Source organism: Erpetoichthys calabaricus, chromosome 3 (assembly GCF_900747795.2).
Source record: "Erpetoichthys calabaricus chromosome 3, fErpCal1.3, whole genome shotgun sequence".
NCBI classification, from domain to species: Eukaryota; Metazoa; Chordata; class Cladistia; order Polypteriformes; family Polypteridae; genus Erpetoichthys; species Erpetoichthys calabaricus.
The window spans coordinates 286,428,720-286,452,832 of NC_041396.2; the positions used below are offsets into that span (position 1 = coordinate 286,428,720).

The window sequence follows — 24,113 nt, forward strand, 5'->3', positions numbered from 1 at the left end:
TTTTACAATTTGAAACTTACCTTATTGAGTCTTGAGACTTAATATTTTCGTGGCACACGCTCAAGAAAAGATTGACAAATGCACTTGTGCTGCAGTGGAATTTTATTGAAAAAAAAATCAGCATCTTCTCTTCTAAGATTTACCATAATTTGGTTTAGTGCTCTTATACGTTAGGTACTATGGTAATTGAGGTTGCCCACGTGTGTGTGTGTGTGTGTGTTTTTTTTTCTCGGCATAGTTCATGCTATCGAGGAGCTGCTGGCAGATTTTGCCAGAGTGAGAGAGAGAGAAGACTGGAATATTAGCATTTAAATTAAAGAACGTGAGGCAATAAACTGAGAAAAGGTAACTGGAGGAATCGTCCTGAATAATTAGACAAACAGCAAGTAAAAATACTTTAATGAATTCAGGCTTTTTTTATTTTGTCCATTAATTAAAACGGACGCTGCTTCTCTGAATTTGGACGGTGAGCGAGCTTGTGTTAAGTAGAGCAGATCATCCTTTTAATTAGTAAAAGAAAAGATCAAGAAGAATTTGAAATTGCTACTTAGTAAATATAGGTTTGTTTGCTTAAAAGTAAAATGTGTCAGTTTTACTTGTAAACTTGTTAAGCATGTTAGCCTTGTATCTTCTTGATATACATCTTATGAGATTTATGGGTTTTCTAAGGATTTGCACTGTGTTTATTATTTATTTGTGAGTTGCATGCAGTGTACGCTTGGGGAAGAAACAAGTACTGCATACTTCAAATAGCAATCCATGTTAATAATTACACCTCAAGAATAAGGAACGTCTAGGTGATACACTGTGAAAAAAAGAAAAAAAAAAAAACTATTTATATAGTAATTGTATATTTTGACGGCAAAAAAATGCTTCAGTGCAAAAAAAAAAAAATAAGCAGTGTTTAACTGTCAATATCAATTAATTAAATCAGACATGAAAATGTATGTTTTTTAGACATACATTGAAAACCACTTTTGTTTTTCATTTAAGCTTTATTTCAGAAAAGTTAAATACAGAAAAAAATAAACAATATGACAGCTTGTAATAAAGAGAAGCAATTATTTTCTTTTATGTGATATGTATCACATTCAGATATATTACGTACATATTTTATTAGTTAAAAGGTATTTTAAGGTAATTTTATTTATTTTAGTATTTTTATAGTCACTGAACAATAAGCCCACAGAATTAAATTTTGTCAGTATAAATGAACAGGTAACACCTGTGGTCTATAGTTTAATTATAAAAATACCAAAGTTAATTTTCTTTAACAGTTCTCCATGTCTGGTTATGTAGGAGCTTAGTTTAATATTTGTAAGTGTATTTAAATATAGGTATATATAATCTCAAAATTGTAATCAATCAATTCATTAACATAACATTGGTGATCAATTTCAGCCCTGATCAGAGTATCCGTAAAATTGAATATAGTCTGACTGTCGACCTGTAGTAGCAGCTTTTTAGATATTAAATTGCAACATCATCACATGAGGGTTGCAAATGTGACTCCAATCTTCAAGAAGGGAGGCAAAACGGATCCTGATAATTACAAACCAGTAAGTGTTGCTTCTGTGTCCTGATTCAAAGTATAATAAGAAGTAAATTAGTAAAGTACCTATGTGAAAATAACATATTAAATAATAGCCAGCATGGATTTATTAGATAAAGATCTTGCCAAACCAGTCTTTTAGATTTTTTTGAACAGATAACTGCAGTAGTTGACAAAAGTAAAGAATGCAACAAAATTTATTTAAATGTTCAAAATGCCTTTGACTCAGTGCAGCACCAAAGGTTAATCCTGAAATAAAAAGTATGTGTACGCATTAAAGGTAACCTACAAAAGTGGATCTCAAGTTGATTAACCAGCAGAAGACAAAGAGTACAAATAAGAGGAGAATACATGTGGAGTGACGTTATCAGTGGAGTCCCTGAAGGGTCTGTCCTTAGAATGCTGCCTTTTCTATAGTTTATAGTTTATAGTTATTTTTTATAGTTTTTTATAGTTAGGAAACTTGATATTTGCAAATGATAATAAAATTGGAGCAATGGCAGGCACATCAATTCAGAATTATTTGGACAAGATTTGGAAATGGGCAGTTTCATCTAGAAAAATGAAAAGTGCTACACGTGGGAAAAATGAGCATTTAATATAAATACAAGATGGTGAACACTGTCCTAAAAATACATCAGCTGAAAATGACTGAGGAGTCTATATTGACGCCACATTTTCATCAAAATAATGTGCAGAAGTGATTAAAAAGACAGAAAAAATGTTAGGTTATATTGTAAAAACGTTTGTTATGCTCAGACTATACAGTATAACAAGCTAGTAAGACTGCATCTGAGATAGTGTGTGCAGTTCTGGTCACCATGCTACAAAAAAGATATAGCAGCACTTGAATCAAGGACATGTTGTACCTCAACAAACAATTAAAACTGTTTAGTCACCAGCATAGGATACTCCATGGGAACCTATACAGGTCTTCAAAGTCCTCAAAAGCATTGATAAAGTAGATTCATTGATAAAGTAGATCCAGCATAATTTTTTCATGTTAATGATGAATCACATACTCAATGACACAAATAGAAATTAAGGGGATGTGCATTTAGGACTGAAGCCAGGATGTACTTCATTATGGAAAGATTTCTTGGAATCCAGAATAAACTACCCAGATATGTAATTGGAGCAGAAATCTTGACATCCTTCCAAAAAGTATCTGGATGAGATATTGAGACAGCTTAGATGGACTGAATGGTCTCCTCTCGTTTGTTAATTTTTTATGTATTGTAGCAGTCAGGTGACTGTGTTGAAGACAAGCAGAACTGGAGGATGTTTGATTGAGTGTAATGTGAATCAGAGGCTCAGGGTGATTGCATTCCACAAGTTTTGGGAAAATTCAGGAGGGCAAATAAAGTCTTTTAGAAAAGAGAATAAATAGCAGTCCCATGCAGAAGATTACAATGATATTTTCTTGTCCTGTACTGCTTGATCTTTTCCATTTTATAATTTCTTCCACTTAACCTCTGATGCATGTTACGCTTGCTGGCCTATGTTATTTAGATCACAATGAGATAGTATTTGTTAGCCTCCTGAATATAGAAGCTTCCCCAGTGTGCAGTTTTTCAAAAATTACGTGCCAGTGTTTTTATATGTAATCACTAACTTCCTTAAGCACTCGAGGATAAATGTTCTAGTCCTGCTGATACAGTATGTCAGATTTCAATCTCTTTAATCTAAGAAGTACTTCTCTTTCTACATTTTGCAAGTCACTAAATACCTCCTTAGTAGTGTCTGTTACATTTGAGAGGTTTATGAGTAAACTTCAACAAAATCCAAGTGTCTGTATATTTAATTCCCCTTTACTGTTCCCGACACACTTCAAATTATTCTTGACTACACTTTACAGTACCTTTGAGTTACAATGCAGCAGTTCTTATCTCCACATCATTCAAGAATACATATCAATTTCCTGTCAATTAACATTTGAGCTTATGTTTTTAACTCATTGACAGCAACATGTAAATCAAATGCTTTTTTTTTCTTTGGTTATATTCCTGAATAAAAGTGTACATTTTTTTGATATTTGGACTAAAGCCTTCACACATTATACACTTCACGTCATTATTAGTGTAACATGGAAAAGGTTTCTGCTTTAGGTATGTGTTCAGCATTTCTTGCATTTCTCTCATTTCCTTTCATCCTACACTTACTCAGATCTTTGTAGACATGGAACACACATGAAATGCATGTATTCCAGATAACAATATACAGTAGACCCCCGTGAAGTTGCGGTTCAGAGTTCGCGGCCTCAGTCGTTTGCGGATTTTTCTTTAGAACCTAACTAATAATTGTTAATGGAAGCCACAAATATCCTCCGCAATTTTTTATGTCTTTTTTCGTGGAAATACTGTACTGTAGAGGTAACACAAAGCAGAGGTAACACAAAGAGGAAAATGCGGCTTGTGATGGTGAAAGTAGCCAATCCGAGAGCATTATTCATTTCTCCTTGCTGCTGATTGGCTGCTGTTCTGTGACGAATCTCTGACAGATGCAGCCCAGCATTCCACCATTATAACAGTTTACTGCGTGTAGCTATCTCGAGTGTTTCTCTGAGTGTTCTCGTGTTTTTCATTATGATCTGCTTAAAGCCCTGTTATGCCACCCAAACGCTCTGCACCTTCTAAGGCTTCTGGCAATGAACCTAACCGCCAGAAAAAGTTTAAGACAGTCCAGGAGAAAGTTGAACTACTGGATTTGCTCCTGGAACTAAAAAGGTATGCTGCAGTAGCCACCGAGGAGCTGTAAATCCTCTGCTTTGCCGTGCAGTCATTATCTTCATTACATACCTTCATCATACTGCACAGCTAATTCAACATCATCATCTTCAATCAATATCATTCATTATTGGTGAGTACCCATACATTTTACTGTATTTTTATTAAATGAAAATATTACATATTCACCCTACTTATACCAAAGAAAATGATAGCACATACCAAAGAAAATGCGCTTGCATGAATTCCAGTACATATAGGGGTAACATCTGTATTTTACATTCTAGCACTGAGGGAGACATAGCAGTACAGTACTGTACAGTATACAGGTTTACCTTTACATTCTTTTTTTAGGGTAATGAATTAAGCTGAGTTTGAAATTAAATTAAAGTGTTTTTGTGGCATATTTAGGGTTTAAACTATAACAACAAGCATTTTTTTAACCACATCCAAAATTCACGGTTTTTCACAATTCGTGGGCACTCTAGGAACGTAACCCCTCAAATTTCGGGGGTCGACTGTATTGTATTATTTATCCTATACAACTCCTGGCACCTCACACACAGATAAGGCGCTTTGGCTTGAATTGAGCTCCATCAAGGGGGGGATGAGATAGCAGGCTACTTGCTGCTAGTACTGATCAACGCATTTACAAAACAAAAGATGCTGACGTAGAGGTGCAAAGAAATTTAAGGTGGGCCAGGTTTACGAGTTTTTTCGTAGGCTTCAGGGATTCTAGTGTTAATTATGTTGTGAGTGTTTACCCACCTAATATCTAAAAGTACTTTCATGTTAAAATACTGTAGTGAATATCGAGATGGAAAGAGCGAGACATACCAAATGGCGATTAAGCCCAACAATAGGTTTATTTATTTAACCTTGAAGAATTGTCTGTTGCTACCTCTGATGTTTACCATTGTCTCACTCTTCCTCTGTCATAGACCACTGGAAATGCCTCATAAAATAGTAAATGCAAATGTAGCACAAGATACTATTCTGTGCCATGTTGCTTAGAATGAATACGGTATCTATTCTTCCTTCCCATTGTTTTATTTTTTCCTGGAAAGAACAGAAGTATTCGCGAACATGGGAGAAGACAAGTAAGGTCCTGCTTCACTAATATGCTGGAATTCTATGAGGAAGCAACAAAAGTATACAGTAAGATAGATGCACCTGGTATTATTTTTCTTGATTTACATTAGTGATCAAAATAAAGGAAGTGACAATTATGGGTGTGGTCTGTAGGTGGGTATAAAATTGATTCAAATGCAGAAAGCCAGAGTAAAGTAAAGGGGAAATTTTTCAGAATTAGGTAATGTTAAAAGTGTTGTTCCTCAGGAATCAGTACTGGGGCTGCTGCACTTTTTAATATAATCAATAAGCTTTGCAGATAATACAGTACTATGTGGAAGGGTACATAATGTAGAATCAACTAAATTGTGACAGACAGACTTGGACAGCAATCAGACTTAATGGCAGATTGAATTTAGTATAAGTAAATGTAATGTAAAGTATTACATGTAGAAAGTAAAAAAGCCATATTTGAAATTTGAAAGTACCTCTTATGGGAAGGACTTAGGAGTCATAGTGGACTCATCAGTATCTACATTCTGACAGTGTACAGAAGCAATCAAGAAAACAAATAGAGTGTTAGTTTATAGCTCATGAGGTGTGAAGTATAAGTCAAGAGAAGTTATTCTTAATGCACTAGTAAGACCTTATAATTTTTGTTTTATTTGGTACCTCTTTGTGCTATTCACACAATGCCTTCTGACATTTACACAACTGCTTTCTTGATTTTTATGTACTTTAATTTTAACACTAGTTATTTTGGAGGACTGAATTTCATGTGGTTGTATACAGTGGTCAGTGAGATGTAGAATCCTAGACTTGAATCCTAAGCAGAAAAATGTGATAAGCAAATTTGACACCTTTCCTCTGACACCATTGTCATTCCTGGAGAGAACATATTCAAGTCATACTTTTCAAAAGACGTTTTTGAAAATGCCAATTTACAAACATACACTTTCAACAATTTCTTCCTTAATTTTCAATTTTTAATTCCGACCCTAATCATTTCTCAGTTTCTATCTGTGAAAGCAGCAGAATCTGATCACATCTGTCTGCTACTTTTTCCATCCCTTGTTTTTGCCACCTACAACAACAAAACAAGATGAGGTTGCCAGAAAGGGCAGAACATTGGCTTGTTTTTGGATTGCTCCTGTGATTCTGACTTTATCTGTCCTCTCTCTATGTTTTTGATCCACTGCAGCTTCACAACAAACCCCACAGTAATAAAGGGCTTTTAAACAGCCCTAATTCTAAGGAAAAATGTCCTGAGCTGTATGTGTGTAAGTGTCACATTAATATTAAATAATTCAGCATTTCTCCGTTCCTATCGCTATCAAAAGATGATGATTCCGTAAGGATACACTGTATTGTTTGCTCCCAATCTACAATATGTGTTTACCAGTGCGCCGATCCATTTCATGATTGCAAGAAGCCTGTGACCATCAGCTCATTAATTAGTTGTTAAGCGGTGACCGACTCCACTCGTCTTTATTACCCTCCTCCACGTGCTGATTTCATTTGTCAACTTTCATTTTATTAAACCCTGGAGTGATTTAATCTCTTACACTGTTTTAACACTCTCTGAAAAGGACCTGTTCTACCATTCATACCCAGGGGCTTATTATAGTAAAATAAGAGTACAAAACGTCCCTATTCTACTTTAATAAGTAACTGCTTAAGTTCAATCGAGCGAAAAGCTTTGTTGTATTGAAAAAGGTTGAAAATATGGGTAATGTGATATATAGCTATTCAGAGGCTCAGAAAGATCTCTGTTTTGCCTAATAAACTTTCTTTTTCACAGCAAATGCACAAGAGAAATCTTGGATGAGAGAAAGAAGAGCAGCCTCTGCCACACAGGTAGACTTTTTTGCAGTTTTATTTAATAAATATCTTTTTAAAACATGAATGTGGTGTTCTACCCAGTTATCTTTAAACTGTGCTCTTCCTGTACATAACGTAGCAAACTACCAACCTTGTTTCTTCCCAGAAGTTATTTAGATGTCTTGATTAAAAAGAGGAATTTTTACACTTAAGTGTTTTTGCAATTAGTGCAAATTATATTTTAGTCATCTAGGTTCATGTTATGTCCTTTTTTTTCTCTGTGTTTATATATATATAAGTAGTTTTCCTACTTTACGGCCAGTGCTGCTTGGATAGTTGCTTCTATTCTATTATAGTTGCTTCTGTTGTTGTTATTGTTTACATCCCTCCTCGCGGGACGTGGAGATCGTCATCCACTCCGCTGTTGCTAAACTACAAACTACAAACACAGCAACCCGAGGCACTTATGCTAATCTCTGGAGATTTTAACCCTGTGACGCTGGACAAAACATTACCTGCCTTCTCTCAGTATGTGGATTGTAACACCCGGGGAAATAGGATTATTGACCTACTGTATGCAAACGTTAAGGACGTATACAGTGCCACCCCGCTGCCTGCACTTGGGAAAGCAAATCATAACCTGGTTCTGCTTCAGCCTTGCTACAAACCAAGAGTGAGGGAGCTACCTACAACCACACGCTCATTCAGGAAGTGGTCCCCTGAGGCAGAGCAGGCTCTGAGAGACTGCTTTGGAACTACGGACTAGGATATCCTGCAGGGGTCACATAGTGAGAACATTGAGGAGGTTGTTGACTGCACTACTGACTACATCAACTTCTGTATGGACATTGTAGTTCCAGTAAGAACAGTATGCTGTTATGCTAACAAAAAGCCATGGATTACAAGTGACATCAAGGGCTTTTTGAACCAGAAGAATAAAGCTATTAAATGCGGTAATCAGCATGAGCTCAAGCGCGTGCAGCAGGAACTCTGAGTCCAGCTCAGGGCAGCGAAGGAGCAGTACAGGAGAAAACTGGAGCAAAAATTGCAGAATGACAGCATGAAGGAAGTATGGGATGGGATGAAGATCATCACTGGCTGCAGCTTGAAGCACGGTGCCTCCATCGAGAGAGATGGGGAGAAAGCAAACCTGATGAACAACTTTTTTAGCAGGTTTGACCACCCTAACCCACCCTCACTATCACCTCAGAGTACTGCATCTTCCACCCATCCTTCTGCTGACACCAGCATAGGAGAGAGTTTCCCCCAACCCACAATTACAGCAGCCCAGGTAAGCAGAGAGCTGAGGTGACTTCGTGCCAGCAAAGCAGTGGGTCCAGATGGAGTATCGCCACGACTGCTGAAGGCCTTTGCGTTGGAGCTGGGCAGTCCTCTACAGTGCATCTTCAACCTGAGCCTGGAACAGGGGAGAGTCCCGAGGCTTTGGAAAATATCTTGCATCACCCCAGTCCCAAAGGTATCACATCCTGGTGAGCTGAATGACTTCAGGCCTGTTGCCCTGACATCACATGTGATGAAGACCATGGAGCGGCTGCTGCTTCACCAACTGAGGCCACAAGTCCGCCACGCCCTCGACCTTCTGGACTTCTCTAGTGCCTTCAACACCATCCAACCTCTGCTCCTTAGTGACAAGCTGACAGAGATGGGAGTAGATTCATACCTGGTGGCATGGATTGTGGACTATCTTACAGATAGACCTCAGTATGTGCGTCTCGAGAACTGCAGGTCTGATATTGTGGTCAGCAACACAGGAGCGCCGCAGGGGACTGTGCTTTCTCCGGTCCTGCTCAACCTATATACATCGGACTTCCAATACAACTCGGAGTCCTGCCACATGCAAAAGTTCACTGATGACACTGCTATCGTGGGCTGCATCAGGAGTGGGCACGAGGAAGAGTATAGGAACCTAATCAAGGACTTTGTTAAATGGTGCAACTCAAACCACCTACAACTGAACACCAGCAAAACCAAAGAGCTGGTGGTGGATTTTAGGAGGCCCAGGCCCCTCATGGACCCCGTGATTATCAGAGGTGACTGTGTGCAGATGGTGCAGACCTATAAATACCTGGGAGTGCAGCTGGATGATAAATTGGACTGGACTGGACAATACTGATGCTCTGTGCAAGAGAGGACAGAGCAGACTATACTTGCTTCGAAGGCTGGCATCCTTCAACATCTGCAATAAGATGCTGCAGATGTTCTATCAGACGGTTGTGGTGAGCGCCCTCTTCTACTCGGTGGTGTGCTGGGGAGGTAGCATAAAGAAGAGGGACGCCTCACGCCTGGACAAACTGGTGTGGAAGGCAGGCTCTATTGTAGGCACGGAGCTGGACAGTTTGACATCCGTGGCAGAGCGACGGGCACTCAGCAGGCTCCTGTTAATCATGGACAATCCACTTCATCCACTGAACAGTATCATCTCCAGACAGGGGAGCAGCTTCAGCGACAGACTGCTGTCACTGTCCTGCTCCACTGACAGACTGAGGAGATTGTTCCTCCCCCACACTATGTGACTCTTCAATTCCACATGGGTGTGGGTAAACTTAACATTATACAAGATTATAGACTGTTACACCTGCCTCACACTGTCCAGCTTGCATTTTTTAAGTTGCACTGCATTTTTATCAGTCTTTAATTAAGATTGTTTTTATCAGTATGCTGCTGCCTGGAGTATGTGAATTTCCCCTTGGGGATTAATAAACATATCTATCTATCTATCTATCTATCTATCTATCTATCTATCTATCTATCTATCTATCTATCTATCTATCTATCTATCTATCTATCTATCTATCTATCTATCTATCTATCTATCTATCTATCTATCTATCAAGAACTGCATAAGACTTGTTAAGTATGTTTAATTTCTTCTTGCATTTAAAAAAAAATACACTTGTAGTTAATTGTCTATTGTAAATTGGCCTTGCATAAATAAGTGACTGTTAGTGTGAACAGTGAGTGTGTGGGCATGACCTGTGATGAACTGGTGTCTAGTCAAAGATGTATAAAAAGAAAGATGATATGTTGTGTAAATTAAATAATATAAAAAATATACTCTATAAAGATAAACTGATTGGAATGGCATTGACTTAGTTACCCCAAAATACTGCCGATTATGCTATGTTTTGTACACTGTTTTGACAAGCGTATGTGTGTGTATGTTATATGTAGTACAAGTACTAAGAGTGATAGGCATTTGGCATCACTCTTCTATGTACTTAAAGGTAGGGGATCCTATGAGGATGATTGTGGGGTGAAAGCAATTGGGCATCACTCTAGTCTTTGTATGTGTATGTGTGTAATGGGAGTACTGTATGGCAATAGACTGTGCAGGCATCACCCACATATACCTGTATGTATGGAATTTTAATGAGTCCTATGGAAAGTACTAATGAATGACTGGCAGTGTAGACATCACTCAAAATTAGTGCTTGTGTGGGTAGGAATGGAGTGTGGGTGTGGGTGTGCGTGTGCGTGCGTGTGTGTGTGTGTGTGTGTGTGTGTGTGTGTGTGTGTGTGTGTGCATTTGTGTATGTGTTAATTTACAGGTGCAAAAGTAGGCCAACTCATAACTAATTTGTATTAGATTACTATTGTAGACTCCGACGTATCTAAATTCATATTGTAAGTGTAAGGTATTTAAGACATTTTATAAGGTCTACACAATAAAGAATATAAAAGGGAAAATAGGGTCACCATAGAACTCTACACGACTAAGCAGCATATAATTCACAGGCAGGAAAATTATTATCATTTGCCATTAGGAAATACAAAAGACAGTCTCCCTTTATCTTTAGAAGTGTTCATCCCACGTGCCCAAATTTGTGTAGGTTAAGTGAGGCAAAAGGTCATGGAATGTAATGTTACATTATGTACCTCTTAAAAGTACCAGGCTTTTATGCTACCTTCAAATACATTCCTAAAATTCACAAAGGGATTAACTTCATGGTTACATGAGAAACAATTGTGTATGTCTCACATCTGTGCCAAAAGCCTGTCAATTTGTCAATTGGTTGGTCAAAAGCTACTAATGATAATAATAATTAGAAAATTTCAAGCTACATTGTCATGGGACAATGCCTTCATATGCATTAACTAATTAACTCTTAATGCACCACTCTGAGTATTTATCCCACTGTATCTGAGTGTGTAATCACAGATCTACAGCAGCTGATCGGAAAGAGAACAATCGGTATACAGCATCAAGCACACGCTGCCTCAGCCATGCGCACTGTTCATTGAACTGCTCTCATACGACAAACACTTAAGAGCCTTTCCTGTATGGACCTCGCAGTTCAGAAACAGTTTCATCCCAAGAACTATAAAACGCACTCAATCAGTCCATCAAGTGCTCCTTGTAGAACAGTTTGTACTTACATGTACAATCACCTCACTGTAAACTTGCGATACAGTTATAATATTGCACAACCTGAGCTAATTTATAAAGCGAGTATTTACATATAATGACGATATTATTTTTAAGATGAAATGCAGCAAAATACAGTATGTTTATTACATTATACAGATAAAATGTTAACATCATTTAAATAATCTATATTGTTAATAATTAAACATGTGAGGACACGGTGTCGCAGCAGTAACGACGAGCTGGTGCCCCGTTCAGGGATTGTTCCTGCCTCGCGCTGTATTCTTGCTGGGGCTGACGCGACAGTGGATGGATAGATGGATAGAATAATTAAACATGTACTATGAAAATATTTCAATGTTCCGTGCTTTTTTTCCCACTGTTTGCCTATTTTTTTTTTCTTTTCTCTGTACTCTAATAAGCTTCCATATGACTCTCAGTTAAAAGTTTTGAAGAATCAGCGTTCTAAGCTTACAGATGGCTTGACATCTATTACAGAGCTGATTGTGTGGCAATTGGGTACTTGGAGAAAAAAAAGGAAGGACAGGAACTGGGGTCAGTACATTTGAAAGAGACAGTACTGCTGCAATAAATTATTTCATCTTAGGTCACGCATGGCACAGCAAGCATCTTGCGGGTGGCAGGAACAATCTCTGGACGGGTGCCAGCCCATCACTATCACTGCGCCACCGTGCTCCCATGTTTAATAACATGCTTTAATTCCTATCATGAAAATGATATCAAGTATACATATGTGCTACTTTAGTTACGATAGTATTTGAGAAACTAGTAAATTAATGAGTTTAAGATGAAGTTTTTGATGTTCTACTTCAATGACAAAATAAACTAAGTGATTAAAGTGGAAATTTCGAGATTAAAGTTTCGTGCTTTTTCCCCACTGTTTGCCTATTTTTTTTTTCTTTTCTCTGTACAGTGGACCCTCGGTTCATGACCATAATTCGTTCCAAAACTCTGGTCGTAAACCGATTTGGTCGTGAACCGAAGCAATTTCCCCCATAGGATTGTATGTAAATACAATTAATCCATTCCAGACTGTACGAACTGTATGTAAATATATTTTTTTAAGATTTTTAAGCACAAATATAGTTAATTACACCACAGAATGCACATCGTAATAGTAAACTAAATGTAAAAACATTGAATAACACTGAAAAAACCTTGAACAACAGAGAAAACTAACATTGCAAGAGTTCGCGCTATAGCCTTACGACCCGATCACTGTATAAACACTTTTTTTTAGTGAGTTTTAAGCACAGGGGGAAAAAAAGGAACATTTGAACAAATCCAAACTTTATTTAAAAACCAACCACAAGCAACCAAGAAAGTAACATTGCAGGAGTTCACGCTAATAGCCTTACAACCCGATCGCAGGGAAAAAAAATTAACATTTGAAAAATCCGTAACTTAATAAACAACCAAGAAAAGTAACATTGCAACAATTCACGCTACGAACCGAAAAATGAAACATATGAAAAATCCGTAATACAAAAACTAACCATAAACCACCAAAAAAACTAACTTTGCATGAGTTGAGTTCTGGCATGAAGTGAGGAGGAACTGGGTGGAGAGGAGGTTACAGTGCTTAGAAGCCATGGTTAACTGTAAAAGCACACGAAATACTGTAGAGCACAAAGAGTTCACAAGTAAAGCATGCACGTCTGACTGAGAACAATGAACAGGGAGAGGCTGAACACATGCTTAAATACAGTAATCGGTGCGTACGAACCGGAAGGGAAATGAAATAGAGCACAAAGAGTTCACAGTGAAAGCACGCACTCATGTCCAAGCACGCACGTCTGACCGAGAACAATGTAACACATGCGGAAATCATCGGCACGCACAAACTGAAAGGGAAACTGGCTTGTTCGTATACCGAGTGTGTGGTCGTGAACTGTGGCAAAAGTTTGGCAAACTTTTTGGTCGTAAACCGATTTGTACGTGTACCGAGACATTCGTGAACCGAGGTTCCACTGTACTCTACTAAGCTTCCATATGACTCTCGGACGGTGGGCTACGACTCGTCTTTTCACGGCGACTTTGATATCTGACATTCTTTTTTATTTCGGGCACTGTGCGACTTTGTGAACTTGAACTTTCAAGCTTCCCTGACACTCTGTCAACTCAATCAGTTTCCTTTTGTTGTTTATACCACTGTTTAAACCAACAAATAGTACGTTTTTCCTTGCCTCCACTTGGTATTCGCTGAAATTCTTCTGTTTTCCCCGTGCTTTTGCCATTGTCTTTTCATAGAATGTTTAGCTTAAAGGCTATTTATATTGATTGATTTATATTGATCGGGGAGTGGGGGCAGGTGCTTGCACATGCGTTACTTTTCATGCTGACCGGGATTTATGGAGCGGAAGAATGTGGAAGTTGACGTACGCGCAGATTTATGCATCTGGATTTTTTTTGTGCGTACGCACATTTCTGCTTTTGTCCGTACACCATGTTGTAGTGTGAATTCTACGCAAGGCGTTATGCATGAGGCCCCCTGGTCACATCCGTAGTGGTCCGGCCGACTGAAGTTGCCATTGGGATGATTTAGCTGACATCCAGAAAGTGGAGTTGCTATCACTGATCGATGGGAACGCAGACATTTTTTCAGCAACACCTAGCCTGACGACGATTGCAGAATACAAGATTGTCACTCCACCTGGTGTGTCTATACAGGTGCTCCTGTATTGCCTACCCAAGGCAACAAGGAAAGTGATACACAAGGAAGTCCAACAGATGCTCCAATTATGAGTTATTTGGCCAAGCAACAGCGAATGGCGAATACTTTTACTTTTAATGTGGAAACTTTGCCGCAATTTTAAAGCTTTCTGATTCTGGAAAATGGTGTCCTTAATCGAGGTATGGTCAAAAGACCCCATTCAGACCTTCTGTGGTCTTCTTAAACAGTTTCAGAGATTGTTTTCTGATAAGAGCAGATTGGTGGGTAGTTTTAAGGTTTCATCATCTGATGTGCTTTCTGAGCTAGGGAAGGTTGAGAGTATGCACTGGGAGTTGCCACTCCTTCCACCGAATTGAAACAGATGACACCTCAGCACCACACTGAAACAGTGTGAGGTGCTTTCTGCAGTAGCTGGAGTGCCAGTACTGCCACCAACCTCCATGTTTTCTCTGTAAGTTGGAGGACTTGCTTGAAGGGCTAGATGCAGATTAACGTCATATCCAGGAAAAAGCAATTTCAGTTTAAGCGCCTGGCTGAAGGGCCCAATGGAGAAGAGTCACTTCTGTCATTTGCACGATTTGAACCAAAAACCTTCCAATTGCCAGCACAGAACCCTAGACTCACAGCCACCACTCTGCCCAGGTAGGGATGCAGCAAAGAGAGATATTGGAGTCCCTGGGTCTCTCTCAGAGCCCCTCTTATTGACTCCTTTCATTTAGTCTCATGCAAGTTGCACAAATAGCCATGTTCTTAAGTACAGTATAGTATAAGTGACCTGCCATGTTGTTGAAAGGCCTTCACGTGTCACTGACCACAATGATGATTTATTTGTATCTGTTCTTGGGAGTGTTTGACACTGTTTTTGTTCCCAATAATAAAAGACAAGCACAAATACTCCAAGTCCAATATCCTTAGATGATCTTGCATTGATAGTCCAGGGCACTACTTAACTTTTATTTCAAAACCATTGTTTTTTATCTGATGTTGTAATTTATAAACTAGTATAAAAAAGTTATAATATCTTCCTTTATTCATTCATTTTCTGAATAGTTTTCCACAGTACAGGATTTTCTGTTGCTGAAGGAAATCAACTCTGAATGGGGTACAGTTCATTGCAGAGCATAATAATTGTAAAACAATCCATACTTAGACTTTGTGATTAACCTAATAATCTTTCCTTTGAAAAGGAAAGAGTCTAGACTATGTCCATAAAAACCTTACGGACTTTGGAAATGTTCAAACTTCACACCTTGAAATCTTCATTTCACTTGTCAAAGACAAACAAAAAGGAGCCACAAAAAGGTTTGGGGCAGCCAACCCATGTATTGTTCCTGGCTGCAAAATGGATAATTTTGATGTATAAATGTGTATAAGTTAGAGTTCAAAACAGAACTGATTCGATAGCAGAAAGATGGAAGCTTTAAGGTACAGCGGACGAAGTGACATCATCAGTTGGGCTGGAACCAGAAGTGGCGTCATTAGTGGGGCCGGAACTGGAAATTACATCATCCGGGCCAGGCGGGATTTCCCGTAAATGGTCTGCAGAGAAGTGAGAGAAAGAGTCCGTGCACTCCGCCACCCCCTGGTCTGGCGTGGAATCACTCTTATTCTTGCCCTTTAGCTGCCTCCCATGCACACGTGTGTGACGCAATATAACATAGTAAAACCAAAGCCGGGTTGCTAAAATGAAGTCTCCATTAAAACAATGATGGCAGTAGAACAGCTCTTTGTCTTTGCAAAGATAGTTGATGAATCATGACCAATGGCATTCCTCTCTATAGGCACTTTGACAGTTGGAAAAAGCTTCTGACCATGTACTTCATAGTTCCTTGTGGGTGGTGTTTCAGGATTAAAGGCTCTGGGAAATGTTGTATGTGCAAATGTGATGCTAAATTAACTCTCCATAATGTGGGTATTTGACTTGTCCAAGCAAATAATGAACAAGTGCAGAGACAAAACATCAAGACACAGCTGAAGTTTAGAGGGTCAGTTTGGGAAGTTGAGGGTTGCACCCATTCTGCTTGCAGATGAAGTTGCTATCATGGCCTTTTAAAAGAGTGATTTCCAATACACATTGGAACAGTTCTTGGCTATTTGGGATGAGATTCTTAGAAGAATTAAAATGTCAATGCTCTTTTAAAGAGAAAAAAGTTTGCATGTCCCGCACTATTAAAGGGTGAATATCTGCCCTGTGTCAGGGAGTCCAAGACTTTAATGTCTTTAACGTTCACGGGGTAATCAGTGCTGAGGCGCATTTCTTTGTTGCTCCATCTCCAATTTCTTATATCCCATTAACATGAATTGAATTAACGTATGGTAGGAATGATTTCAGGATTGACTGGTAAATTGGTTCAGTGTCAGCAGTGTTGCCAATATTATAGTAGGTCAAGGAACTGATCCTAACCTGTCTTCAGTCAAAGCTTTTGATTTATCAGTGAGCATGCATTCCCCATCCTCACATTATGGTAATGATCTCTGGGTAGTAATAGTGGTATTGCAATTTGATGCTCTTTAGGAGCTCCCAAATACAAATTAACCAATGCATGGCTAGAAACTACCTCCACATTCAACCTTTTAATTACTTCTGAGTTCCAGACGAGAAACTGGAAACACAAGAACCCATCATCCTATCACACCTATTAACAGTCTGAGAAATTATTGCTGTTTATTCCATTACCACTGTTCCCCTACTGCCTTTTTATAAACTAACTGCTCACCGTATAAGATATATAGTGCCACTGTTAATTGTAGCGTAATACATCAGTGTCTATTAAATACTCTGCACAGAGAATCTTATAGTCCACTCCTGTCCCATGGTATAGCACAGGAGTGGACCTATATATACCTAATGGTCTGCACCCCAATTCATGGCCATTTTCTACTTCACTGATGAAAAGAATAAGTACAAGTGCCTAAATGAGGCTTCTATTCAGAATTGTTAGATTTAATTTCTGTGTTCGGAATATAGGAGAACCACATAATACAACTCCAAGAGGAGTCAGTGGAATTGTTTTGGACATGTACTTCGGTGTCTCCTGAGAAGACAAAGGATCCATTGGAAGGAAATATGCCATATCATTTGCTCTGTGAGCATCTAGGAATTCCACTGCAACAGATTAATAAATCTGCTAGAGATATGGTGGTATGGTTGTCCTAGAAAATGAGTGGATAATTTAATATTTATTCAAGCTTTTTTAGTGTTTTGCTACAGTTGATGTATAGTTATTGCTTGTTTTTTCAAGTATTCATTCAGAATTGATTGTATCCTTATTTTTTCAGGTGTAAAATGGAGTTGTCATCTTGGACAAAATTTCTGAAAACCATTATTTGGATAAGACTTCTCTTTTTTTGCTATTATTGTCAGGCTGGAAAGATTCTAGTTATTCCAGTTTACGGTAGCCATTGGGTGAATATGAAAATTCTTATTCAGGAGCTGCACAACAGAGGACACAACCTTACAGTAGTGATGCCCTACTCAAACATGTATATGAATGAAGAGTCTCCGTACTACACTTCACTCAAAGTAACTCTTCCCTTTTCTCAAAACACAACCAGAGGTAAACGGTTTGATCAAATGGTTGATAACATGGTTTACCACAGAAGTATAGGATCTTGGTTTTCCTTAGTTGCCCTGCAGATTGAAATGTACACCTTTCTGTCAATGGGTCACCAAATGTCTTGTCTAATGGCTGCCACCATATTTGAAAACCAGGAAATTATGAAGAGGCTCAAAGATGCACAGTTTGATATGGCTCTCACAGACCCAGGTCTGGGTGGAGGAGTTCTTATTGCCCAATATCTCCAGCTGCCAATGGTCTTTAATGTCCGCTGGGTAATCAGTGGTGAGGCACATTTCTGTGTTGCTCCATCTCCAGTTTCTTACATCCCATTAACATGGACTGAATTAACTGATAAAATGACTTTTTTTGAAAGATTCAAGAATGTTGTAAATTATGGATTTAATTTATGCTTTGAGAGGTTTTTCGTAAGACCACATTACGCTGAAGTGTGCTTACGGTACTTTGGTCCTGATGTCAATATCAATACTCTCATTCAGTCTGCAGACATCTGGCTCACAAGGGTTGACTTTGTCTTTGAATTTCCAAGACCCACTATGCCAAATGTTGTCTATGTAGGTGGTTTCCAGTGCCAACCTTCTAAGCCTTTGCCATCAGACTTGGAACAATTTATGGAAAGCTCAGGAGAGCATGGTGTCATTATCATGTCACTAGGGACTCTAGTAAACAACCTCCCAAAAGATATTGCAAATCAGATAGCTGCTGCTTTTGCCCAGCTGCCTCAGAAAGTGATTTGGAGGTATTCTGGGGAACCCCCTTCCAGTTTGAGTAACAATACACTTCTGGTCAAATGGATGCCACAAAATGATCTCTTAGGACATCCTAAGACCAGAGTATTTGTGTCCCATTGTGGCACTAATGGAATATATGAAGCAATTTACCATGGCGTACCCATGGTAGGACTGCCACTTCTGTTTGACCAATTTGATAACTTTGTCAGGCTGACGGAGAGAGGAGTAGCTAGGTTCCTTGATATCAGTAACATAAAAACTGAATATGTACTGCAGGCTTTGAAAGATGTCCTTGAAAATTCATCTTATCGAAATAACATGCAGCGACTGTCCAGGCTCCATCATGACCAGCCTATTAAGCCACTGGATGCTGCCATATTCTGGACTGAGTCTGTGATAAATAACAAAGGAGCTGCTCATCTGCGTACTGAGTCATACCGTATGCCATGGTATGAATATCACTGTGTGGATATTATATTGGTTTTACTATTTGGGATCACCTTCTTCTTTATATTTATCACCATCTCATGCAGATTAATGTATTATAAAGTATGTAAAAAGAGTAGAGCCAAAGGATAAATAAGTAGATGGTATGCACTTTCACTGAATAGTCTAGTACAACATCCAGAAATCTCCAATTTACTCCTGTCTTATGTCTTTTATTGGTAATTTGTTTTTTTATTTATCATTCAATTTTATAGTAGTATTGGTAACAAATAGTATTTTATTTAATCATATAAAGATAAGCACTTTTTATAACAAACAAGCTTTTTTAATGATACATAAAAATCTCTTAACTGGTTATAACTGAAGTTGCCTTCTGAAATACATTATTTTGAATAAATAGTATTGCATGTGATATTGCAAAATCTTCAGAAGTTGGCTACTGACGTACAAAACTGTTAAGTTTACTCTACACAACTACCTATCATCATTGTATGGCTCATGCTAAGTAAATCAACCTGAACATTTACAACGCCACACTCATTTATGTTTTAAGCACCTGCTTTATGGAACATTTTCCCCCTTTTTCAAATCATACCTACATATTAAATTTTTTTCACTTTGGCATTTTAATTTCCAATACTGACATTTTTAATTCTCTGCTTCACTCTTTGCTACATACTGTACAGCATTCATCCTGATTGTACTTTATCAATTCACAGCATCAATCAACTTCCATAAGCTCTCAATTCATATTTTTCCAAATTGTCAAAATTTGTTTGCAGTGATCTTTTATTTTTCGACTTTTAAAATCTGTATTTCTTTACTTTGTCTTGTGATGTGCTATGTGAAGGATAATAAATAAAACAATTATTCAATTTTTTTCAGTTCTCTTTTATTGATTTAATATCTTAATTAATACAAACATTATAAATCCATCCATCCATTATCCAACACGCTGTATCCTAACTACAGGGTACATTATAAACAGGAGAGAACAAAAGCTAAGATGAGTATTGTGAAAGTTAGTAACGTAAGATACAATGCCAAGAAAAAGTTTTCAGCCCTTGGAAGTTTTTACGTTTTATTTTGATATAATATTGAATCCAAGCTGGTTGATTGATTGATTTTATTTTTGACACTGATCAACTTTAATGTCAAAGTGAAAGAAAATCTCTGTAATTAATTTAAATTAGTCACAAGCACAAACTAATGGATTATATAAGCATTCATCCCCTTTAATATGACACCCCTTAATCATCAGGTACAACCAATTAATTTTTAGAAATCACAGAATCAGTTCAAAGGAGATTACCTGTCTGCAGTGAATGGGGTTGTAATATACATTCTCCTGCATCTGGAAGGTCCAACTTGTCTTAAGTCAGTATTGTGACTTAAACTTAACCTTCACAATGAAGACAAACACATCAAATAACTCCATGAAAGGTGATTGAAAAGCATAAGCCAGTGGCTTTGTTTAACAATAAAATGTGTAACCTTCCAAGTGGGTGAATAATTTTTATAGTGACTGTAAGATGTTTTCTGTTTAATGATTGATATATAAAGACTGCCAGCTGAGGGGAGCCATTAACCAGTTTCTTATACTGTATACAGTAATCCCTCCTCCATCGCGGGGGTTGCGTTCCAGAGCCACCCGCGAAATAAGAAAATCCGCGAAGTAGAAACCATATGTTTATATGGTTATTTTTATATTGTCATGCTTGGGTCACAGATTTGGGCAGAAACACAGGAGGTTGTAGAGAGGCAGGAGCTTTATTCAAACACTGCAAACAAACATTTGTCTCTTTTTCAAAAGTTTAAACTGTGCTCCATGACAAGACAGAGATGACAGTTCTGTCTCACAATTAAAAGAAGGCAAACATATCTTCCTCTTCAAAGGAGTGCGCGTCAGGAGCACAGACTGTCAGAAAGAGAGAGGAAAGCAAACAAATCAATAGGGCTGTTTGGCTTTTAAGTATGCGAAGCACCGCGGCACAAAGCAGTTACAATGAAGGCAGCAGCTCACACCCCCTTCGTCAGGAGCAGGGAGAGAGAGAGAGATAGAGAAAAACAAAGTCAAAAATCAATTCGTGCCCTTCGAGCTTTTAAGTAAGCGAAGCACCGTGCAGCATGTCGCTTCACGAAGCAGCTGCACAGAAGGTAGCAACGTGAAGATAATCTTTCAGCATTTTTAGACGAGCGTCCGTATCGTCTAGGATTTGTGAACAGCCCCCCTGCTCACACCCCCTACGTCAGGATCAGAGAAAGCGCAAGAGAGAGAAAGAGAAAAGTAAGTTGGGTAGCTTCTCAGCCATCTGCCAATAGCGTCCCTTGTATGAAATCAACTGGGCAAACCAACTGAGGAAGCATGTACCAGAAATTAAAAGACCCATTGTCCTCAGAAATCCGCGAAGCAGCAAAAAATCTGCGATATATATTTAAATATGCTTACATATAAAATCCGTGATAGAGTGAAGCTGCGAAAGGCGAAGCGCGATATAGCGAGGGATCACTGTATACTGAAATATTTTGGAAGGGTTCATTTTAGAGTAAATGTAATTTTCCCTAATTTGGAATGAAACAGGAGATCTTCTTCTTCTTCGTAGCTATTCACATTTTTATATGGGGTGTTTCTTTTTTTTAATACATTTCTCCTATAGAGATTGTGGAAGTGTTTTTGTGACTGGATGCCTTTTCTGACACCAAATCAGATTTCCATTTTAGTAAGCAGTTCACTATATCTTAATAAGAAGATGTAGCCAAAATATATGGTTTGTATATAATGAATGAAATCTTTTAATGAGAATTTACATTGATGATAAAAGCAGTTTAAAGGATTCAAATAAGTCATCATTCATCATTGTAAAAGTCTCAAAAAGTCTTCCATTCAATTTAAATAATATTTTTTAAAGAAGTGAGTAAAAATAATAATTACTTTGTTACGTAATTGAAAGGGATAAAGAAAAAGTGGGTGGGGGTCAAGTCTAACACTAAGGTGCTGTGTTCAGCAGGGTAACAACTGCTGGAAATTAGCTGTTCCTGAGCCTGTTGGTTCTAGCACAATGACTCCTGTACACTGTCCCTGATGGTAGGAGAGTAAATCATCCATGATTGAGGAGAGATAATTCTGTTTGGCTTCCACAGACACCATTGTAAATCTCTGATTGCAGTTAGTGAGGTGCCAGTGATGTATTGGGCAACTTTCACCACCCACTAAAAAGCCTGCTAGTCACAGACAGTGCAGTTGCCATAACACACTAGGATCCAGATGGTTAAAAATACCCTCAATGGTACAACAGTAGAAGTTAACCAATATCAAAGGAGACAGATAGAGATGCTGCTGTGGCTTCTAAACTATTATGAAGGTATTAAGCATGCAAGAAATAATTCTCAGGAGAATACCCAGGAACTTAACCCTTGTGTGCATAGCTTGGGTCACAAGCGACCTGTTACATCATGTGTTTAGTTCTCATGGGGTCATGTAATACAGTGTGGACACAGTTCAGCAGGAGTGTCTCATTCATTTAATCCACATAAAGTTGCTACCAAGAATATGCCAAAATCATTTAAAATTATTTTATTATGATTATGTTATAGAAAGAGAAGAGAGTGCATCCAGTGTACAGACCACTATGCCAAGGGAACTGTTCTGACAAAAGAGCGCCGTCGAATATATGTTTTGTTTAACATTTTCTTTTTTGTTGAAATTAAATGGAATTTTCCCCGGTTGGCACTCCAAGCGTTTGGAATTTGCTCTGCTCATCATTTGTCCTGTAACAGAGTTCAAAATTCATATTCAAGTTTGCCATTATAACAAATCCTTGTTAGTTGAGGACTGGAGGTCCTTATCTTCCACTAGTTTATCTATATCATCTGTAATATACACATTTTCTCTCTGCTTCAAAATGAAATTGTACAGTAATATGACACTTATTAATTTAACTTTTAATTAATTTTCTCTTGCCTTATTGTTTTTTTAGCATTTTGGGTTTTGACTTCTAGAAAATCTAAATAAAACAGTTGTTTCTATTTGCTGTGTGTAATTATTATTATTATAAATGATTTATTCTATATCCAATGATAATTTGGTTTATCACAGGTGCCATTATTTTTTCAGAGATTGCTTATCTGTCACCTTAAAAGCATCCAGATATTCACAGTGCACATGATGTCACTTGCGTGATGGAATAAAAAGTTATCCCTGTCTATCCAACAAAACAGATAACTTATAACAACCAATTACTTGTTAACTTTGTGCTTACTTTCAATCTTTTGGTGTGTCTTTTGACTTTGGTATCAGTGCAATTAATGTTCATGGTTTTAGAGTAATTGCTGTTTCTCTTCTTTCTAGACCTTTGTTTTATTTTTCGAACACAACTTTTGTCCCGAGCCTGCATAAATTCTAATGAGCAGGTGTGATAAATACAGCATGAAAAATATGGCCCGAGTTTTTTTTTATATCTCAACAAAGAGACTGATTTAAAACATGATTACACTCTTGGCAGTAAACTTAATGTTTTTTTTTTTTTTTTTTTGATATGTTTGGGCTCAGATTTTCTTTAGCTGCTTTATTTCTTGAGTTTCTATGTGGAAACAATCCACAATTTATCCATGTTTTTCTTTGCCCACTAATACAGTTTGGGACCACGGGGTGCCAGAGCCTATCCCTGCAGCATCCCTTTGTTCTTGATTGTGTACTATTACTCTCTCAAATGCTCATTCTTGCCATCTAATGCTCAACCTTATAATCATATATATTTATTTTTTTCAGTTTTTGTATAATAGCTCAGCTTAATTAAAGCACTGTGTCTACTGTTAGCACAGAAGTACACAGCAGAGTCGCTCTTCTGAACATTGCTGATGTATAAAATAAAGCTCTTTCTTTCATTCTTTCCTGGTACCTGAACATCTTTCATATCCACTTTCTTTTTCAAAGTCTATATTCTTATATTCTCAAGCCTTGAGAACAGTATCAGTTGCAGTCCCTGAAAGTTAGTTTTTCTGTACATGTAATGTCTGTGTTTTCTCCAGGTTTCAGTATAACATTCTCCTTTTGTTTTATAATGGTACAATGAGCTCCATTTAAAATAAAATCAGAGAACAGTTTA

General features: G+C 37.9%; 1 protein-coding gene across 6 annotated transcripts; it reads left to right on the top strand.

Annotated features, from left to right (window-relative positions):
- The first annotated feature begins 250 nt into the window (after positions 1–250).
- On the top strand, positions 251–19,887 carry LOC114649069 (UDP-glucuronosyltransferase 2C1-like). Of its 6 annotated transcripts, XM_051924345.1 has the most exons (4): positions 274–345; positions 5,346–5,436; positions 7,151–7,206; positions 17,532–19,887. In XM_051924345.1, exon 4 carries the CDS (start codon positions 17,539–17,541, stop codon positions 19,138–19,140), a length of 1,602 nt encoding a protein of 533 aa, XP_051780305.1. In that variant the 5' UTR covers positions 274–345; positions 5,346–5,436; positions 7,151–7,206; positions 17,532–17,538; the 3' UTR covers positions 19,141–19,887. The 6 variants fall into 6 exon arrangements, with proteins under 6 accessions (XP_051780302.1, XP_051780308.1, XP_051780305.1 ...); XM_051924342.1 differs by lacking the exon at positions 5,346–5,436 and having other exon boundaries at positions 251–345; XM_051924343.1 differs by lacking the exon at positions 5,346–5,436 and having other exon boundaries at positions 288–327.
- The last annotated feature ends 4,226 nt before the right edge of the window (positions 19,888–24,113 follow it).